This window comes from Calonectris borealis, chromosome 2 (assembly GCF_964195595.1).
Source record: "Calonectris borealis chromosome 2, bCalBor7.hap1.2, whole genome shotgun sequence".
NCBI lineage: Eukaryota > Metazoa > Chordata > Aves > Procellariiformes > Procellariidae > Calonectris > Calonectris borealis.
In genome coordinates this window covers 37,404,185-37,425,708 of record NC_134313.1, presented here as the reverse complement: position 1 = coordinate 37,425,708, position 21,524 = coordinate 37,404,185, and the positions used below count along the sequence as shown (strand labels likewise).

Sequence of the window (21,524 nt, the reverse complement as noted above, 5' to 3'; positions counted from 1 at the left end):
TGATTATCTTCCTGCAAAATAAAAAGCAGATTGCTCCAACTAGTCTCTATTCTAATTTTAGAAAAATAACTGCAAGGATCCCAACATTATTTAATAGTAGTCATTAAACTTGACAAATAAATCTCTGTTTTTTACTTGACTAGAAGGATAGCAAAATCTCTAGTATGCATACAGGTTAGAAAATTGACATTACATAGAACAACACACCTATATCCCATATATATGTGCATGACCTGTGCCAAATGCTCCTCTACTGTACTTGCTAAATACACAAAAACCTCTGCACTTCCTTTCAAGCTGAGGCAATAAAGGCTGAAGTGCTGAACTTCCTAACCCATCATCGCGGAGTGCCTGTTAACATACAGCACAAATCCATGTGAAAAAGCAGAGACTACGGTTCGCAGGTTCTCAATACTGGCACTCAATTGGCAGGACCTGTCATCTCTGTCTAGCCTGCACTTTGTGACCCTAACATTTTCTCTTCTTTCCCACCACAATTATTCGGCGCTGAAGAAAAAAGGTGCAGATTACCTGTGGGTCGGGCACAGGATATGAAGAACAAAGAGAGTTCTTGAAATCCACTTCATTCAGTCTGACAATTTGTGGATGAACAGTCAAGGAATTAAATCAGGCTGTGAAGGCTTTCAAAACACTCCCATTTTAAACTTAAGCTTATAAAGAGAAGCTTATAGTGTAAAAAAAAAAAATCACAACAAAAACCCAAACCCCACCTTTTACTGTTAAAATAGCACATCAAAACAAAAAAATAAATTTAAGGCTATTAGCTATATAAACTATTAGCTATTATAAACACTGAGGACTAAGGACTAAAATTATTTAACGAACTAATTTTCGTAGCCAATAACTTAGAAGCGCTTTCCTGCACTGAACACATAACCCTTTTAGAACACACAATGGATGTCATTCTTTTCTAATAGAAAAAGTGATTAAAATCCTATTTTGCTTGCTCACACAAACAAGTGCATTTGGATTAAATACGATACTCCTAAAGTAAACAGTGTTTGTTCCAAAATAAATACAGATCTTATTCTGCAACTTGTGTTTACTGAAGTAGCTACACTAAAATCAAGGTTTACATTTTCATTTCAGCTGCACCTTATAACTGGAAGAATCCAATTTAAAATAAAACATGACCTAGAGAAGTATCTATATAGCAACTGTAACATGACAGTTACATTCCCACAGCAAAAGAAAACGCTATTTTGCTAGTTCTCTTTACCTCATACGCGTCATGAAGCAGGTATTTCAAGAACTGATAGTGTTTCGGTATATATTACTCGATACATTGAAATCTTTCTATTGAAAAGAAAGACCAAAATGTAAAATCATACCTTTAGTACAGGGTCAGCAGAGCTCAGGACAATCACAATAAGTGCAGTCCTCCACACCCCAGAGCTTTCTCACTTGCTTTAAGGTGTAGATTTGTTGATCGGGTTCCAGTTCAGAGATACTTCCTATCGTTCCGAATATGCTCATTACATTTCGGTTGTTCAGACAAGATAAAACATAAAACTATTCTATTTCTGTAATGCATGATCTTACTCAGGGAATTGTTTTGGAGTGCCTCTCTAACAATCAATTCTTGCTACAACTCTGGCAAAATAATTTGTTATTCTATTTCTGTATATTTTGCAGGAAAAAAGAAGGGAAGAGGAGGGTGTCAGAAAAAGAATTTTACCCATAGATAGAAACAGCTAAATACAACTCAAATTTATTTGTTTAAAGAGTCTGTGTCACTCCTGGAAAGGACAGTGTTAAGTTCAAAATGTCAAATTCACTTTATTTGAAAAGTTCAGCACTTCACATTGTAAATACCTTCTTTACAACGTGATTCATGTTATCTGTGGATATATACTTTTATAAAAAGAAAAAAATTCTATGACTAATGAAAGCCAGTGAAAATAAAATATGAATGTGTTTAAAGAAGTAACAAAAGCCATGAACCTGGTCAGCATGTCATGAATTATTCCCAAACGTATTAACTTGACAGTATACTTTTAGGAACATATACATTTTATTGAAACTATACACTAAAGGTTGTTCAAATATATTTAAATTTTAAACAATTTCAAAATTAGACTTATGAAAAGAATGATTTTTCCGTAAAAGCCTGAAAACAATGTCTCATATCTTAGGAAATGACAATGCTCTTGTGGTTCACATGGAAATTTTCACAAAAAGATGTATAAGGTCTCTCTTTCAGTCCTGCACAACCAATTCATTTAAACTTGCTGTGCCTTGGTGCTGTTGATCATCTCCTAAATGCATGTGTTTGAACGAAAGCTACAATGCTTTGGGCTAGCAAGTCTCCTATCCTTGTAATTATCTGCTAATGGGACAAAGACTAAGATTAAAATTCTCTCTGCTAACCTTGCCGGTACAGACAGCTAAAACTTTTGCTCCTGTGGGCAGACTGAAGACCATTGCACAACACTTTGCATTCTTCTCCTTCCTTTTCTTTCCCCCTTCAATGTTGTGGGCAGATGTTGACCCCTATGCCGCTGCTCAGTAGCAGAAGTAGGGAGTGAGCGGAGGCACTGCTGCCTTGCCCAGCTGGAGCAGAGGACAACTATCTGCTTCACCAGAGCTCTAGGAGTGCCAGCTGGATAGGCAAGAGTTTTTGTGCCATTTTACAGCCTTATATTTAGAGAAAGGGAGACACAACAGGAAGGTAAATAAAGTGATAAAGTGATGCTACAAGCTTGGTAGGTTCCTGTATATTTCAGCTGAGCTGTATGTGTGCAAGAACTGATTTTCTTGAGAAAGGAAATCATATAGGGTCTATTTTCAGTGGCACCTAGTATGAAGGTACTCATCACTGGCCACATGAAAGAAGTTAAATGGTTAATAAGTTGCATAAGCCTATAGGAATGATCTTCTCAATTAAGCTAAGAAGGTATTTATTATTCTATGTAGCTCTTACACTCACAAACCACAGCAGCACATTCCACAACAGCCAGGCATCATGCATTTTGGATGCATCGAAGCTTTTAGCTGGGTTTTGCACACACCAGCAAAGCCACAGTTCTGCCTATGAATAAACACTTTGTTTTGCATTTGTGTTCATTTACCTACAGCTACATGTGCAGTGTAATTTAGTCCCACATTCATGAAGTGGAACTTCATGAGCTTTCTGCAAGTCACCCATGGTTGTAGTACCATGTAGACGAGAAACTATTTCCAATCATTCCCTCATATACACATCAGGGAAAACTCCTTAACAAGGTTTGTATTTCCTTTCCTTTCTTTCCTTCCTTCCTGCAGCGAAACTGAGCTGTTCCTGGATTGCTACTGTGGAAAACTAAATGCAAATAGATGGGCTTTGTGTCTCAGTCCCAATGTGCTAAGATAACTGCTGCGATGCCTGCTCTGAGGGAGTCTACAATTGTTGACGGGTTCATTAGAAAGTGAACCCTCCTACTCTTTATAGAACTTAAAGGACCTTAAAAATTAGGTTTACATCTACAAATATATGTACTGCTGTTAAAAAAAAAAGCTCTACTGAAGCTTTTGGAATAATCACATTCGGCTTTCCCAGAACTCTCTGTTGCTGAAGGTTAACTATCAGAAGTTGAATCACGGGCTCCTCATAAAGCATACCTAACCACAGTCTGGTTGGGAGGTTCCCGTTACAGACATTACAAACATCAGGGGGAGGTGCACTCTTATTTCAGCCAAATGAGAAAAGGCATTTTTGAATAGATATTCCTCTGTACGGCCTTGGATGACTCTACTCTGGTGACCAGGGATTAGTTCAGCTGCCATCCTTATGGTATTTGGGGGTGGGAGGGAGATAATTCAGCCAGCTCTGTCTGAAGTTTTCCTCTCCCTGCAACCATCCCTTATATCTCACCAGGAATAAGGCTTATTCAACAGCCTTTCCTGTAATTGCTTATTTTTTTTAGTTTGATGGCCCAAAAATCTATTTTCAGTATGTTCCACAGTGCTTTCTACCTGTTTTTGTAATAAGTGACTACAGTTGTTTCTCATTCAACCTCCAGCTAACCAATTAGGAAGTAAAGGGCCAAAGGTCCACTAAGACTTTCCAGGATCCATCCTCCAGTCACAGCCAAATCAGACTAACTCTGCCCAAATCAGATAGGGGCCTCAAGGAAAACAGCTATTTCTCACAGCAGTAGAACCAGACCTGAACCAGCAGTAGAACCAGCAGTCTGAACATGAACTTCTGTCCATTGTTCATTGCTAAATGAAGGTCATCTGGTAAAACCCATCACTTTATGAAAAGCTGGACTGTTACATTCTCAATTTTTGTATTACCAGCAATAAATATTCACATGACCAACATGAACAATTACATTCAACAATCACCAAGAGCGGATTCTGCTTTCAGCTGCATCTTTAACTATCACACTCTTTTGAAAACTATTTTCAAACAAAAATTGTTTCTTTCATAGATTGGTTTTTAAATATTTCTAGTGAAGAAATATTTCTTAGAATATTAAAGAATGCACATGCTATTTTTCTGGTTGGAGAGGATGTGAAATGTAATGTTCTTAAGAAATTTATTTTCACTGGCGTCATCTTAGTCAATATTTACTTTTGGGTCAGTAAACCCACCCCTTTACCTCAAGAGAGGTTAACCTCCACCTATCAACAACACTGTTGCTCCGTAGTGCACAAATATTTTTTTTTTCCTGACATGGACACAGCTAGCTTGATTTTCTTCCTTGCTGGTACATCATCAGTGATCCCAGCACAACAAAGGAAATTCATGCCATAACGCTACACCGAGGTCTTGCAATGCTCTGAGACCAGTTCGCAAATGAAATGTTTTAAATAGAACTGGGGTAATTGTGCATGAGGGAAACAAAGAGCAGGAAGCACTCAAAGCTGCCGTGTTTACCTCTTAAACAGCTGCTACCTATTGCTTTAAAAAAAAATCCCAACCAAAATAGTTACAAACCCCTCCATCCTCCAACAACTTTCTTTATGAATGATCGAACAATTAAAACCCATAAAGTTGCTGTATGGTTTGGAAAGAATCATTAAATTCTATGTAACTTTACTCCTCATCTTGAATGGAAGATAATACCGGCTCTAACGGCGGTGCCGCAGACTTAATCAATGGTTTAATCTTCTAAGCATTTTGAAAGCTTATCACAAACCGACTCTAAATGCAGTAACTGTTAATATCAACTAAGTTCATTAATATATTAATGCATTCTCCATCACACTTTCCTTCCAATAATATTATTTCAAAAAACATAAAGTAAAAAATAGACAAGTGATACTAAGAAATAATAAAAATTACAAATTTACAATTATAACTAATAATTATTAAATAATATTAAAATCTAATCAAAGGAGAAAATTTTTCCCCTTTCTCCTGAATTATTTTAATTCATACCTACCAATATTTTATGTTATCTCAAGGACAATGGTATAACTTTGCAGTGATTTTACTGATTTCTGAAGCATTATTTCACACCCCTGCAACTGAAAGCCTAGAAGTCTCACTTGCTTTATGGACAAGAGAAATGGGAGCCATTAAACAATACACGCAATCACAAGTAACTTGTTTTGGAACAGCAGTACTCAGAGGAGCAAGACTCTGATTTACTGTTGTTCTGATTTCTTCTTTTTCAATGGGTTACCCCATCATTTTGTAAACATAATTTGTCACCAACACCAGCCAGAGTTCTCTGTAACTACTTTTTGCCTTTCTTTCAGATCTGTTATCCCTGCTGAGAGAATCTACTAAAGAAGAATTTTTCATACTGACACCAACTGTAGTCTTGCTGTGAATAACCACATTCCCATAAAAATCATTCCATTTATTGCAAAGTTGTTGGCAGACCATAGGAATAATAGTCAACTCAGGAAACCTTTTATCCTGAAATCACATAGCTTAACCCTTTGCATGACCATATGAAGTTTATACATAAAAGCTATATTACCACACTGCTGATTTAATGCTTTAGTAAAAGCATTTTTGTTGTTGGCAAGTTTTTAAAATTATTTTTTCACAGAACTTCTTTTAACTAAAAAGAAAAGAAAAAAAAAGAAGCCTGAATTGGAATCAACCAAGCAGTATTTGGCTTTTTTTGTTAATATACAATGTTGTATTTAAAATTACAGACTCTTTCACAATACATGAAATAACACATTAGCTTGAGTGTGGTTTTGATTATAAACTAAAAATTTAGTCATATGAAACTTTTTTCCTCCCTACTTTTCCTACCTTCCTATGGTATGTATGAATTTACAATATAATGGAACAATTAGAAAAAAACCCTGTTTGCTTTATCATTTTTTGTGGAAGATACTTCTGTAAGTCATTATATTTGCTTTGTTAAACACCAAACTAGTGGAGATTAGATTCAGGAAAGAGACATTAGTTTTGTTAGTCAGCCCTCTTGACAGTTTGGGAGTCAGAGGTTGCTTGTATTCAAATTTCTGTCTGAATTTATTAAAGTGATGGAACACAAAAAGTCGGTGTACTTTTTTGTTCTGTTCATCAACCCTTATTTGTAGGTAATTATGGCTTGATTTATGCTTTATTCATTTGACGAAGACCATAATGGGAGTTTTGGACTTGTAAACACATCTTTAAGAAAAATATACACATTTTGTTCCAATAAATTAATTGAAATATTTGACTTGTATTTTTAAACTTTTCAGTCAGAGAAAATTCTTAGAAAACCTCTTACTTGAGTTATAGCTGCTGCTACAATTGGCTCTCCCCCTTGCCTACCAGTGTTAGGGAAGGCGTTTTTCCCCTGTGTATCCATACTTGACATTCGCAATGCGAGTTATACAAATATGCAGAAGAAAAAGAGGAGACCTTTCAACTGATTGAAGTGATTTTCTACAGTTCAGAAAGGATCATTTGCTTAGATATAGCTGATCTTTCTTGTGGCAATAATATTTCAGCTGAGCTCAGTACTCATGTCAGCAGACTGTACTCTGCTGTCAGCGAACATGTAAGAACTATCGTCTCCCAACTGCGTATAGTACTGCAGGTAACGTTCAGAAAGTGCCCGCGCTGCCCTGTTCCGACTGGACAAGGATCTTGGAAAAAAAATAAAACAAATACTCCATTCCTTCAATACCTCATTGTTTCTTTTGTCAAGCTTTTCATTTACATTTTTTAAAATTCTCATTAAATCCTCATGCTTTAACAGCACACATTAAGATCGCTTTAGTCCACTACAGAATCACCCAGCTTCTTGACCATATCTAAAGACAAATTTTAAAAATACAATTAACAGCAGTCAAATTTTACTTTAAAACACAGAAAAATAAAAGTGATACTGCAACGAGTAAAGGGAATAATCCCCTCCCCCTTTCTTTAAAGTTTCATTAGACCATTGAACTGGATGAAATTCACATAGAGGCCTTATTGTAACCACACTGAAACAGTAGAAATCTCCTGAGACTGTGAAACTCAAACATTTTGGGAACCAACTTCAAGCACTCCTTTCGTGCTTTTAAAACAAAATGAATGAAAGACACTTCTTAATTTTTCTCCCTGTAGCCACATTTTAATATGATTCCTACAAAAACCCCAGCACACAGAGATCTGTTTAAAATACATGTGCATGCATATTTTCTTAAAATTTAAACTACATAGCAGTCACATGTAACGACACCAGCACAAACTGCATGATGGCTCTCAAGATACCAGACAACTGCACTGATAACATTGTAAATTCGTGATAAAATTAAACCTAGGCTGAAGAGGTTGACAGAAACTACCTACCATGCATACCACTAAGATGCTTACGCTGTGGTTTCAAATCTTTGTACTTATGTGAGGATTGGCTAACATGCTCTCACCCTGCAAAATGACACATAAGGATGACACTTAGTTTCTTCTAGCTTTCCTAAAATAAAAGGTACATGATTTTCAGAGACTAATCCACTTAAAACACCAACCTGAATAACGCAAATCTGAGATTTGTGGTTTAAGATGGTACCCAAATCAACAAGGAGAGAATTTTTTTAAAGAAGGTGACTATTATGTTCTCTTCAGTTTATCTTCTGGGTTTTGCATTGGAAGAGTCCAGTGAGGAAAAAAAATGTTTTGCCTCAAAGTGGTGGAATCAGCACAAAATAACTGCATTACATGAACAGAAAGGGTGGGCTGGGAAAGATATTTGAGTGTAAATTAATGTTGATCTTAGCTGGAATAATTTGCACTCTTCAGCATTTACAGCTGACCAGGGACATAACTGGCTGTATGAGATTTTACACATCTGTCAGCTTAATCAGAGACCAAAACACAAAATCCGCTGCTCAGGAATGTTGTTTGAATTTGTGAAACTTTTCAGATTTTTAGGTTACAAATTAATAATGGATTACTTTGGAAACTTATGAATGAGTCATAACTACAGTATTTACATCTGTAGTAGTAGATAGGCTTTTGTTCAGTGGTATCCATAATATTTAAAGAAAATGTAAAAAACATTTTGTTCAGATCAGCTCCATGAAATATTAAAAGCCAAAGAGAAGCCTCTCTACGCAAGAATAAATGGAAAGCAATACATTAATTGATAGCAACATTAACTGCTTTTACCATTAGTATCAACTATTTACTCATTCATTTGGCATCACTGTTCTATTATTTCAGACTTCTGGGATAATTTAAATAATAAAAAGAGCCTATTCAAATCTGAAATGACAATTCTGGCACTAAGAGGCCTTCAGGATGAATCATACCATTACCTAGTTTTGAATCTAAATGCCGAACCATCAAGCAGTGTATCGCAGCTGTGCTTAGGGCATGATCTGCATTGGCAGAAGAGCTCTGTGGTGCGTATCAGGGATTTTGCAACCCCTCAAAAGTAAAAATTCAGTAAGGGCACGTGTTTATATGTGTCAGCAATATAACATAAGCCAGTGTTCTGAAATCTGCTGATGGATTGACAGCAGAAGCATGAAAATAGACTGCAAACTTCTCAGTCTGTTAAATTTCTCACAGTGAGTTTTGCATCTCTTAATTTCCATCAAGCCTTAGACAGGTTTTTAGAACAACTATATTGTTTCAGTATTGGTTATAAGAGAATTTTCACAGCGCTGTCTCATGTCATTCATTATATAGCAATTTTTATGTTACCCTTCAGAGCCTGCCACTGCAGCACAACACTAAGGTTTCTGTTGCAATTAAAGCTGCCATACCTGGGGTAGATCTGTAATTCCAGTTACAGACCCTGTCTATATACTACTTTGATGCAGATATTACAATGACTTCCAGGTACCTTACCGCTGCCCTTCAATACACTACCTCCTGTACTGGCCGATCCTGAAATCTGATATTTCAGGCTCTGCAGAACCGAGCTGTAACGGGCAGGTACAATTGTTACCATGAAAAGTATGTCAGCATTTGGTATTTTATTTCCTGGGAAGGGGACAAGAACATTAATTCTTTGACAGAATGGATTGGTGACTGGAAGGAACACCTCTGAATGTGCAATTTGGGAGAGTATGTACAAAAAACATGTTTTGTTATCAGATAGAAATTATTTTAGGGTACCATCTTAGAGATGGATTTAATACCACTAAAAGTTAGCTTGCTGTCTATCACAAATCTTCTTTCACTAGCATGTATGCCACTGACAAATGGGATGCCATCCAGAGGGACCTTGACACGCTTGAAGAATGGGCCAATGTGAACCTCATGAAGTTCCACAAAGCCAAGTGCAAGGTCCTGCACCTGGGTTAGGACAATCACCATTATCAGTACAGGCTGACACTGATCAGTACAGTGGTGAACTGATTTAGAGCAGCCCTGCAGAGAAAGACTTGGGGATACTGGTGGATAAAAAATTGGACATGAGCCAGCAATTTGCACTTGCAGCCCAGAAAGCCAGTCCTATCCTGGGCTGCATAAAAAGCATGGCCAGCAGGTTGAAGGAGGTGATTCTCCCCCTCTGGTCTGCTCTGGTGAGACCCCACCTGGAGTACTGCGTCCAGCTCTGGGGTCCCCAGCACAAGAAGGACATAGACCTGTTGGAGCGGGTCCAGAGGAGGGCTACAAAAATGATCAGAGGGATGGAACACCTCTCCTATGAAGAAACGCTGAAAGAGTTGGGGTTTTTCAACCTGAAGAAGGCAAGTCTCTGGGGCTTATTGTGGCTTTTCAATATATAAAGGGGGCTTATAAGAAAAATGGAGGGAGACTTTTTACCAAGGCCTGTAGCGATAGGACAAGGGATAAGGGGTAGTGGTTTTAAACTGAAAGAGGGTAGGTTTAGATTGGACATAAGGAAGAAATTCTTTACGATGAGGGTGGTGAGACATTGGAACAGGTTGCCCAGAGAAGTTGTGGATGCCCCATCCCTGGAAGTGTTCAAAGTCAGGTTGGACGGGGCTTTGACCAACCTGATCTAGTGAAAAATGTCTCTGCCCATGGCAGTGTGGTTGGACTAGATGATCTTTAAAGGTCCCTTGCAACCCAAACCATTCTATGATTCCAGGAAATGCTCTTTACTATACTGGGTGATTTGCGTGTCAATGTACTTCTTCACAAATCATGCTCATTTGTACTACAGCAAAATCTAGGCATCACAAAAAGAAGCCCTAGTACCAAGCAGTAAACTACATGGAGTTCATACTGGTTACTAGCTCATAAGTACAGACACCTGAAACACTGCAATGATTAGTGATGACCAATGGCCTTCTGCTCTAAGTGTTGTTTTTGTTTTTATTTTCTGTGCTTTTAAGAAACGGACTTTACTTGAAATGTATGAATAACTCAAACTAGAACAATTACAACTTACAAAATTCATCCAAAATAAAAAAACAGTAGAAAACAAATTAGCAAATACAATGGAAAACTGGAAAGTTTTCTTGGATGACTATTTGCAATGGTTTTTTGTCCTTTTTTTTTTTAAAGTTGTTTGAAGACACTAATTTTCTAATTGTGCCAGCAGAGTAGAGCATTCATGTCAGGATGTTCCTGAGGACCAAGACATTAAAGAGACCAAGCTGAAGCATTGGTAGAAAGCCAGCTACAACTGTACACAATAAAAACTACTACAATCACCAGACTTGGCTGTCTCTTTTCCCTCTTGAGTACTTTATGACAGAATTATCATCCTTGTATCTGTAGATACCATCCTTATCACCACCATCATCCTTATCTGTAGATGAGGAGACTAAGGCACACTGACCAGGAATCATAAAGTAGTGGCAACCTTGTGTCACTTCATTCTACACAAATATATATGTCAATGGACCTCATGTCACTTCATGCTACACAAATATATATGTAAAATACGTGCACCAGACAACTGATTAGTACATAATGCCAGCAAAGCCTTATCCTGTAAATGTTCTGAGCTTAGAGCATGGCTTGAGACACAAAATGATCTTGATATGATTTTTTCTATGTAGAGAAGTTGAGCAAGCTTTTCTCTCCAGTGATCATGTTTTCACAATCCTCCTTCTCCACTTCCCTGGTCTGCCTGGCTATGCCTCTGCAGCTCCCCCAACTGCCATCATTGACTGGACCTCCATACAACTTAGTTAAGTTTAAATCTAGGCACCATCATACCTGTCACACCTGACCAAAGCTGGCTTTTCCACAAGGTGTGAGAGAATAAATGATGGACTTCCACACTGCTAACAGTGGCCAACCTGCTCTCTCAGCTTGCTCTGGAGCTTGCTCAAAGCCTGCACTTATGGGCTGGCTTGCATCCAAGCAGTTCACTTGTTAGGTTACTTGACTCTAGGACCAGATGTGCTAAAATGCTTTCAGAAAGAGGAGCATTTTATCCTACAGTGGTCATGGTTCTTTGAGATGTGCAGTAACCTGCACACAATAAGTCTGCTGAATGTTATTATTCAATAATGTGTATTATCATAATGCTCACGATCCCAAATCATGCTTCAGAGTGCTACCGTGCTAAAAGTTACCAGCCTAAGTCTGTGGCATATTAAAATATCAAGGTCTGAGGGGAAATAGTTTCCCTTTCTCCTTCAGATTAAAGAAACAGAACATATGGCTGTATTGCTTCAAAGGCATTCCTACAGGGCACTGCGTGGTACGCTGGGGACAGCTGTGTGCACGGTCACTGAAGGACCTGGGAGGAAAGTCACTTAGTCTCCTGCGGTGTTACCGAGACCTACAAAGGAGAAAATTCTCAGGCTGATGAAAAGAAGAATATATGTCCCTGTCATGAAGAAAAGGTCTCCTTGAGGCCTAGAAGTGATTTATATGGTGCATTTGCTTCCAGCAGCAGGGAGGCAGCCTAGTTTCACCTGTAAGAATTGAAGGCAAAAGCCAAAGAGGAACTAATGCTGGAGAAGTTTTGCTCTGTGATCAGGCTTCACGGTTGCTGTGCTGGGGTTTTGTTGTTCCCTTTCTTAGGCCTGAACTCTCACTACCATCCCCCTGGAGCACCTTTTCTTGGAGCAATCCCTTTAGTGGCGGTGTTAGTACAGAAGGTATCACCATCTGCTTTAGTGCCATGAAAGTCTGCATTCCAACGTGGGCCTTAGAGGTCCCTTACATTTGTTCAGGAAACAGAAGGGCTCTCCATACTGCTGGGTATCCCAGTCACATTTCAAGTAGGAAAGCTGCCCTCCACACAGCCTTGCACTTGCAAAGGAATACGAGGGAGAGGTAGTGTTGATAAATACTGATAGTCCGATGACTGGGAGCTACAACCAAGGAAAGCAGGCATATCCACACAGTCAATTATGCAGGAAACAATCCACAACGGGCAGTTTTCATAAAAAATACCTGGCAGTTAATTTCTATCAACTTCTAGATCTGAGTAAATCCAAGCTAGCAGTTACAGACTAGTAGGAGTCCTGGAAGGATTGATTGCCATATGGGTGGAGGGAGGAGGTTTACAGGGCAAACACAGAGCGTGAGAGTGCAAGGATGTAAATGAGGTTTATTCTTTGCTTTAAACTGAGAGAAGATGCATCTATGTAAGTCAGTATCTCGATTTTTCATGAGAGCCGGGTATGTTCCCATATGTGTAAAGTGTAGGATTTGTAAAATGTTTCTGTATTAATCTAACATTATTTAACGGAGTGAAGAGGCAGGAGAGTTAGAGCAACGCAGACGGCTGCTCTTGTGCTGCTCCTCGGCGTGGGAGGACCGGCCAACCCTGCCGGCAGCAGGCAGGCAGGACAGAGGAGCAAAGGTGCTGCCCGGTAGCCGGGGGTGGGAAGCGACCACCGCGGCCCCCGCCTGCCCGGGCTGCCGCTCCAGCCAGCCGTGGTTACAGACAGAGCTGCATCTTACGGAAATTGCATGCAACTCTAACGCTGGCAGCTTTCCAGAGGGGTCCGTGCATAGTAATATGCTAATGCGAAGCCTTAAAGGTTCATTAATCTGAAGTAACACCATACTTGTAATCATAAAGGAGTTATGCAGCTCTTTTTGACACACAGAACAGACTATGCTCTGAATTTTCATCAGGAACACATTGATATACATCCAGGTGGATTTTAAGTAAGAATCTGAGGAGAAATTAATCAAGGTCAGCATTCCTAATTGTTAGAACTAACTATTTTTCTTTTTTCTTCCCAAAGAACCAAAGTTACTTCCTTATGCTAATACCTGATAGCATTTATCGTTAAGAGAAATACATCAACTAACATAGCTGAAAAACTCATACCCCACTGCTATTCATTATAAATGACTCCCATACACATATCATCACTTTGCATATAGAGACTCCACAAACAGAAGTGAATTGTGAAGCCATATTCTTCACTGATGGAAGAAAATTTAATACTACCCATCATTACTGTGCCCTTATGCATTATTCCATTTCTAGGAGGTGTCAAAATTATTTTTTTTTATATATCATAATAACCTTATTTTGAAGCCCTCTGCCAAAGCCCACGCCAAAAACCTGAAATGAATAAACACAAATAAAAAGTCTAAAAGAAAAAAATAATAATAATGAAATAAAAGTACAAATTAATTTGATTTTAGTTACTTCAATAGAATTCAACACAGACCAAAAAAAAAAAAAAGTATCTTATTCATTAAAAAGTGTTAGGTAAGATTAAAAAAAAAAAAAAAGGCTTCATAAGTGACATTTTCACCTTCAGTAAATATATCTAAAGGAACAGATCTAATGAGATGGCACCATTTTAGAATAGAGTTTGCAAAGCACTGAACTAATTTTTTAAAATAGGATGTTCATAATCATTCACTACCAGCAATTATTCCTTTAACATACCTAGTTATAATATGCACCTGATATGCCAAAGAAATGAATAAATTAATCTTTTAAGAGGGTCAGTATAAATATGTAAATATATACAATCTTTAAAGATGCAGATAGGCAGATGTCACGTTTCAGTCCTATCATCAATTTGCTGATTTCCCTAAAACACTGGAGCATACATCCTAAAATACCTAGTATGTGTAATTGCTCCATATATACCATTAAAATATTATACCTTATTATCCCTATCACAACATAATCAGCATGTAAAATCGCACATTCTCTTCTGATGAGATAACTGGTTCTCTCAAGAGCACTACATCAATGTAGTTATTCCCTCCTGCATGCAATTAAAATTCGACTATAGAACAGAGTATGAGATATTTAAATGAAAATGTTCAATACTGAAAATCTAAACTTCCCTTCCGATAGGAAGCCCAAATGCAGGTTTTGGAATCTAAATTTTGAGAACACTGCACTATTTTCTACTGTTTGGCCTAGTATACTTCTATAATTTCATTATGAAATTACTATTAATCAAGAAAACATTGTTTATGATGGTACTTAGATCAAATTATACATTAGTAAACATTAATATTTTCCTTTCAGTATCTTAAAAAGCTTGTCATATCCCTTTAACATACTATTTAAGAAATCTTTCTTCAAGATCTGAAATTATTTGCTATTATATCAATTTGGAATTAATTACTCCAAATAAATCTGTGCAAAATGAAGGAAATAAGCCATCTCTTCTACTTTTTCCCAAAGCAATAAACTAAGAACTAGTACAAACTGAGGGTGCAGTAACTAATTGCAAATCTAAGTGCAGCTCACCCATTCATAACCGAATACTGACTTCAGAGCTAGACGGTGAGATCTAACTGAATTTTTTCATTGAGTTTGAAAAATGCCAATTACAAATACCATTATTATTATTATTACATAAAGCGCAACATATAGGAAATTAGATGATTCATTTACCTGGCTGTATTCCCTACTAAATTAGGATGGGTAAACTAGTTTGCAACTGATATGCATTGGTATTGATTCACTTTATACAGACTAAAAAATGACTGCTGAAGTTTAGAATTTAACCTAATAACATTAAATAAATCTCTAGGCTGAGCTTTGAAAAGCCTGTTTGGTCACACACAAATCAAGCAGTGCTTCGGGGATCACTGCTGCAATTCGGCCCTTTGCATTCAAAATGTTAAATCAGTCTTCAGCGGTTTATAAGAAGACAAAATACTTTCCCCCTAACTTGGATAACAAGAGAGTTGTTCTGATTAGAGCTTTCTGGAATGCATCGGATGAAAAGAAGATTTTTATTAAAAAACATTAACTTGTGGTATCTGGAAAAATGTGCATCATAGGCCAAAGTTATGACAGATGATTGCCTGCCCGTAAACCCAGCCTCTCTATATGCCAGGAAGGGTTCCCTCTGAGCCTGGGTGAGCCGGAGAGCATCAGCTTTCAGGTTCCCGCTTTGAATTATGCCTAGACCCAAAGACATGTCTACACTGCGGGTTAAACATGTTCCAAATCCAGCTTTGCCTGTCTTCATACTATTTCTGGGCAAGGATGCCCAAGCTCTGCGGCTTGCTGGCAATGTTGCCTACAAAATTCTCAATTCCTAAGAGCCCAGATGCTTATGCACATGAATTGGAAAGCTTAGGCCTGAGCAGGGTCACCACTAGATCTTCCAGACTCAGTCCTTCATCAGCAAGAACAGATGCTTTGAGCCTGAGGCACAGCCAAGCCAAATTGCCCGCAGTTTTCATGGAAGCCTGTCAAGCTGTAGGGCAGCCTGAACTTCCAAACCACCAAGCGAGGACTTTGAGTTTCTGAGATGGATGCGAGGAATCTGCTCCAAGGTCGCAGGCCTTGGGAACCAGGCAGGCCCTGCGAATAATGGTGACGCTCCCAAGAACGACAAACTGTGGCTTCAAGAGGACACGTTCCTTCAAAAGCACCACGTGTCTGCCGCACGTCTCAAAAAACCTGAAATTTCTGGTGAACTGAAAGCCTCAGTCCATGGCCAGGTCTAGTCCTTACGTGCTGCATCCCACAAAGTAGAGGCTTTCTTATACCCCCTTCCTGTGTACTTCTCTGAAGACTTCTCTGTGGCAATCCACAAGCACAAACCCACTCCCCTGCACCGCTGAACATGCTCTCCTCTCCCTTGGACAGGCCATGATCTTTCAGATCACAGCTCATGTTCCTCAGAAATAAGGTCTTAGAGCTCATGTACAAGGACATGAACACAACTGCTCACTCCTAAGTGCCTCTGTGCATGAAGAAGACAGACTAGGGTATAGACACAGACTATTACACTTGAGTTTGGAGACGCAAGATAAACTGGCTTGTTACGGGGGAAATGCAAGGAACCAAGCTCACCCAGGGAGCTCCTCTGCTTCCGTGAACCACCTGGATCAGTATTTTTTTCATATACAGCTTCAAAGTTCTTCAGTGAATAAACTGCTATGCGGTACTGTAAGGCTGTAACATGCCCATTAGCAGAAGATAATCTAGTATCCCTAAGATGCAGTTGATTAACTTCCATTACAGTCAGTGACGCTGATAATCATGTATGAAGAAGTAGCTACAAGTCTACTAAGTATCTGGCTATGCACAGCAAATGAAAACACACTGAACTTCATTGAATATGCTGTAAGATACAGTAGTACTTTCTCCTTCTGCTCCAGATAAAATGAAATATAACCAGAAATCAGAAACAGATTTGGAAAATAACTAGCATTGTTATACTTTTCTACAAAACTGAAAAATCAGTCCTATACATGCAACTCACTAATGGTGTTTCTTATATCTTTACATATCTTCTCATATCTTTACATACAGATACCTTAATGAAAGAAAACACTACTTTAGAATTTAAAGAAATCATCTATTTTATTGTAAGTATAAAAAATAAATACTCCACTAAGGAATGGAAGAAAAAATAAAGCACATTTAAATAATTTCATTACATTCTAAGATGCCAAATCATCTGTGAGTCGTTTCTTTTTAGATGAAAAGAAATCAAAATATAGGACAGATGTTGGACAAACCACATTTGAGGTCTATCACACACTGGCATTTTTCAAATGATTTTGGCTCATCTATTAAATAAGGTGTATTTTGCTTGATTTTGAAAAGGGAAACATCAGGAAATATTTAAAGGCCAATTGCTGCCAATTAACTTTGATCAGCAAAAGTTGCATTTGAATCTTTTAGATTCTTTTGCCTGTCTGGAATAACACACTATTCTAAAATCTAGCAAAACAACAACTTGATGATTAATGTGTGTTGGCAGCCCCACCACAAGCTTGCTTAACAGTTGGATTTTAAATAAACAGCTGTCTTCATTATGATGGGAAAGAAATCTGACTGTTTTCATGTTTTCATGTTATTAAAACATGATCAGAAATTGCTTTTTTCCCTTTTAAGATGAAACAGCCAGGCATTATGGTGACAGTCTCTTTCAGCAGTTCAGATAGTTTTAGAACGATCTCAAAAGCGTCGCCAAACCATAGCCTACGTAGGCTGAAAAAGCCCTTGGCATGCCGACATCAGCTCCTCGCTGCACGCCACAAGGGAGAGGCAGAGGAACCCTAGCGCGTAACAAATCGTACCTGCCGCCGGGGAAGGCAGAGGAACCCCGGTAATAGGCCACTGAGATGGACAGCGTATACAACATTAATGATTTCCCTCGGGTTTAAGGTAATGCTTGCCCACAGTGGAATGTAAGTGAGAAATCTGTACCCAGCCATTAACTGTTTATAGAAGCTGAAGTTTAATATTTAATGGCCCATGCAGACTATTGAATTCTAATGTTTATAGACGCTTTTGGTGTAGCCACTTCTAAAACTTGTCTATTGTGGTCATAAATACTAAGACCTGTGAAGACAAATCCTACCATTTAAACTATTGTAACCTTTGAATGCCAGTGCAGACATTTAGTGTAGATATTATTATATATCCTAATGACTGAATTATATAGATATTTTCTAAATGTTTCCATATTAAAACTGTGAAACCAAAAATAGTTGTCAAACCATCTGATAACACGTAAAAAGAGACAAATATTAAATCACCTCTATGTGTTTCCAAAGAATGAACACTTACTTCTAAATCGTTAAAGAATAGATGCGTGTCCGCCAAATTGAAAATCATCTCTTCCATTCGGAGTCCAAGAGACACAGAGGTGGGTGGATCCTTAAAGAAGAAATTAAGCAAGTACACCATCAATACCATGCCTAACATACATACCAGAATACAAACTGGAGGCATTGCTTTTCAGGAGAGATTATTTGATGTATTAAATGCAACATCCACTGGTTCAGTTTAACTTCAGCAACTCTCTAATCCTGTACTATAACACTTACCAGTAACACTGAAAAATATGACTTTAACTCGACTGATACCGTGATTCTGCAGCGGGACCTCTGTGGTCGCCTCGTGCATCCCTGGCATGGGCTCTCTGCCCTCTGTGCAGAAAAGGCAAATCCATTTCACCTAAAACTTCTCCAGATTTTACAACTGTTTACAAGTTTTATGATCAACCGGCGGCGCAATAATGCTATTGTTACTCAAAATAAACTCTCACTGGTCACAAGTGAAAGGATTCGGCCCTGGGAATATCTAGTGACTTTAAAGCAAATCACCGTTAATGTTTTATTTGCAAATTGCAATTATATTTAAAACCATTCCTTGATTCTCCACAAAACCATGCTTTAATTATGCTTTGAGTTTGGCCCACCCATGCAGAGTGAACAAATCTATTGTTTGTTATTAATACATAACACACTTTAACTTCTCTACAGAAATTACCATAACAACTTATTCCTTACTGAGCTAATAAACTCAAAAAGTATGTTCAGCATTGTGGTTACCAAATGCATTACAGATGTTTGTCTTGTTTTGATTTTTTTGTGTTTTATATATTTTCAATCTGAAAAATCGAAAAGAAAGTCTAATATATACATTTGATATAGAGTTGCTCATTTATAATGCCAAGTATATTCAAGTGCACAGAAGCATGAGTTTGAAAGAACTTGTTATATTATCTCATGACACCCTCTATTAACAACTTTAGTTTGTTAGGAATTATATTTTAAATAGAACTGCAGAAGTGACAACCCATATTTTACTTAAAATAAGTTAATATTCTAAACCTGATGACAACTCAAAGTTAAAAACCAAGAGATGCAGTCCCTAGTTTCTCTTTCCACCTCTCAATCAAATTAATAGGTGTTTCAACATGATCTCTGAACTTTCAAGCATTTTTCTATAACTACTGGTTAAAAGGCAAAATGTGTCAGTGGTAAAGAGCTGGAAAAGAATGGTGATTTGGCAGCTTGTTTGCCTTCTGGAAATGCCAAAATCTAAGTAAAACTGACCAGAAAGAGGATTTTGGAAAGAAGCATTTATTCTTGAACTCACATCTATTCTTGAACTCACATGCGTTACGAGTAAATAAGTTTTCTAGCATTAAAAAAATAGCCCTTATAAATGAGAAAGAAAAATTGCATCATGCTATTTTGATGAACTTTGCCCTTAAAAATAAGCCTTCTATTTAAACTGGCACTGCCAAAAAAAGAACATTTGGCTTCTTAATTCAAATGGAAAGACTTTAAAATATGAACAACAGTATTCTGTCTCTCTGTTTTAATATTGCTCTATTTGTAGACCTATGTCTTCCTTTATTTTACTTTTGTAGGTATGTGAGGTGGAAAGCAGGTGATATTTTCTCTCTAGCTAGGCCTGAGGCTACTTTTCCCTCTGACATTCCTGCTTATCTTTGTGCCCAGTTAACCACCCCACCATCCTTCAGAGCTCATTAGCTTTTTTTTTTTTAAACCAGACAAGGATTTCTGTAGTCCCTGAGCACTAACAGAAGTCACCCCACAGAACTCTCTGCTCCAGCTATTGAAAGCAGTTAGATAGACTAAGTGTCTAAGAAGCAAATGAAGATCACTAGCTACATCTTTATCAACTGCTAACATAACAGTGTAGAACTAATCCCATTCTGAGTTTCCATCCATAAATAGGAGCATCATTTCAAAAAGCAGAATAAATCAGTAGACAGAACATAATGTTGGTTATGAACCCATATGGTTAATTTTAAACAAATGGCTCTGAATATGTATTTTAAGTTCAATGTATGCATGACTTAAATTACACATTTTTATTAAACTTTTTATCATGCTTCTGAGTCTGAAAAAATGGCTTTTTGTAAATCTTTCTGTGAACCATTTCATTCCAAGGTATTTTTAAATGGCAGACAAAACAGAATGGGGATTTCTCTAAAGTAATATTAAAATAATGCCATTTATTAGGTTAATTTAATTAGGAGAAAAACAAATAAGAAAATCATTGGCACCTACTGAAAATGTCAGATTAAATACCATAAAAGCTAACAGAAGAAACGAAACAGGTTGTTCTTCAATGAAACCTTAATTCCTTGATTAAACACAATCTGTTTCTATAGAAAGTTCCACTTAGCATAAAAACTGTGTTAAGCTGCAGCTCTGGATACTCACATATTTAACAGAAGCAAAAGTGTTATCTGCATTAGGGTTTTAAATATCTGTGTAGTCACAATCTTGCAACTACTCTAGTAAAGAGCACAAGAGCCTTGGTTTAAGGCACTGCAGTAGATTAAATTCTGATGTCAGACATTACAGTGGGGGCTGAAAACTTAAAAAAAAGACAAGGCTAGAATAAGGTTTTTAAAAAAATAATCCCATACCAAAGCTTCTTTTGCAATTTTAAGCCACTAATTGCTAACTAATTATTGTGAGGTGTCACACAATGAGGAGGAAAGCTAACAATCTGTTCTTGTTGATTGGGATTTGCAGGTTCAGGTGGAGTGTCTTTTCAGGTATGGTCAAAATCAGGTACAAATCTCTGAGGGAGGTACAGTTTAGCTAAAGAAAAGAAATACCAATGTCAAACTGCTTAAGCAGGCCTCTTGTTTTGAATACTGGTATTGGAGCCAAAACATTGTCTGTATGTCATTTCTAAATTCTACCCACTTGATTTCTTTGTTTTGTGGAGAAATAAGAAGCTGAAAAACAGGAAAGTTCACTTTGGGTACAAGGCTTATTTTCCACTTAAGCCTACAGGTCACAAATGAAGGGTTAAGTGAAACCAGGCTTTGTTTTTCTCAATCTCTAAAATATATTAAACCACATTAAAATAGCTTATAATTTAAAGGAAAATTCCTTTAAAGCCTCTGAATATAAATGCTTTCACGGAGAATGGAAATGTACGTAAAGACCACAGTATTCTAGTGCCAATACTGAGATGCATTTCCACCTGCTCCAAGATACTAAAGAAGGG

At 37.6% G+C, this 21,524-nt stretch overlaps 1 protein-coding gene across 7 annotated transcripts in view; it reads right to left on the bottom strand.

Annotated features, from left to right (window-relative positions):
• The window catches only part of EYA1 (EYA transcriptional coactivator and phosphatase 1), an 83,667-nt gene that overhangs the window by 18,601 nt on the left and 43,542 nt on the right, over positions 1-21,524 (bottom strand). For 5 of the 7 annotated variants that reach the window (XM_075141665.1, XM_075141666.1, XM_075141668.1 and 2 more), the window contains one exon: positions 18,306-18,395. The exons of the other annotated variants lie outside the window; for them this stretch is intronic. In XM_075141665.1, coding sequence (XP_074997766.1) covers positions 18,306-18,395 — 90 coding nt within the window. The remainder of the gene's footprint in view (positions 1-18,305; positions 18,396-21,524) is intronic. 7 annotated transcript variants of the gene reach the window in all.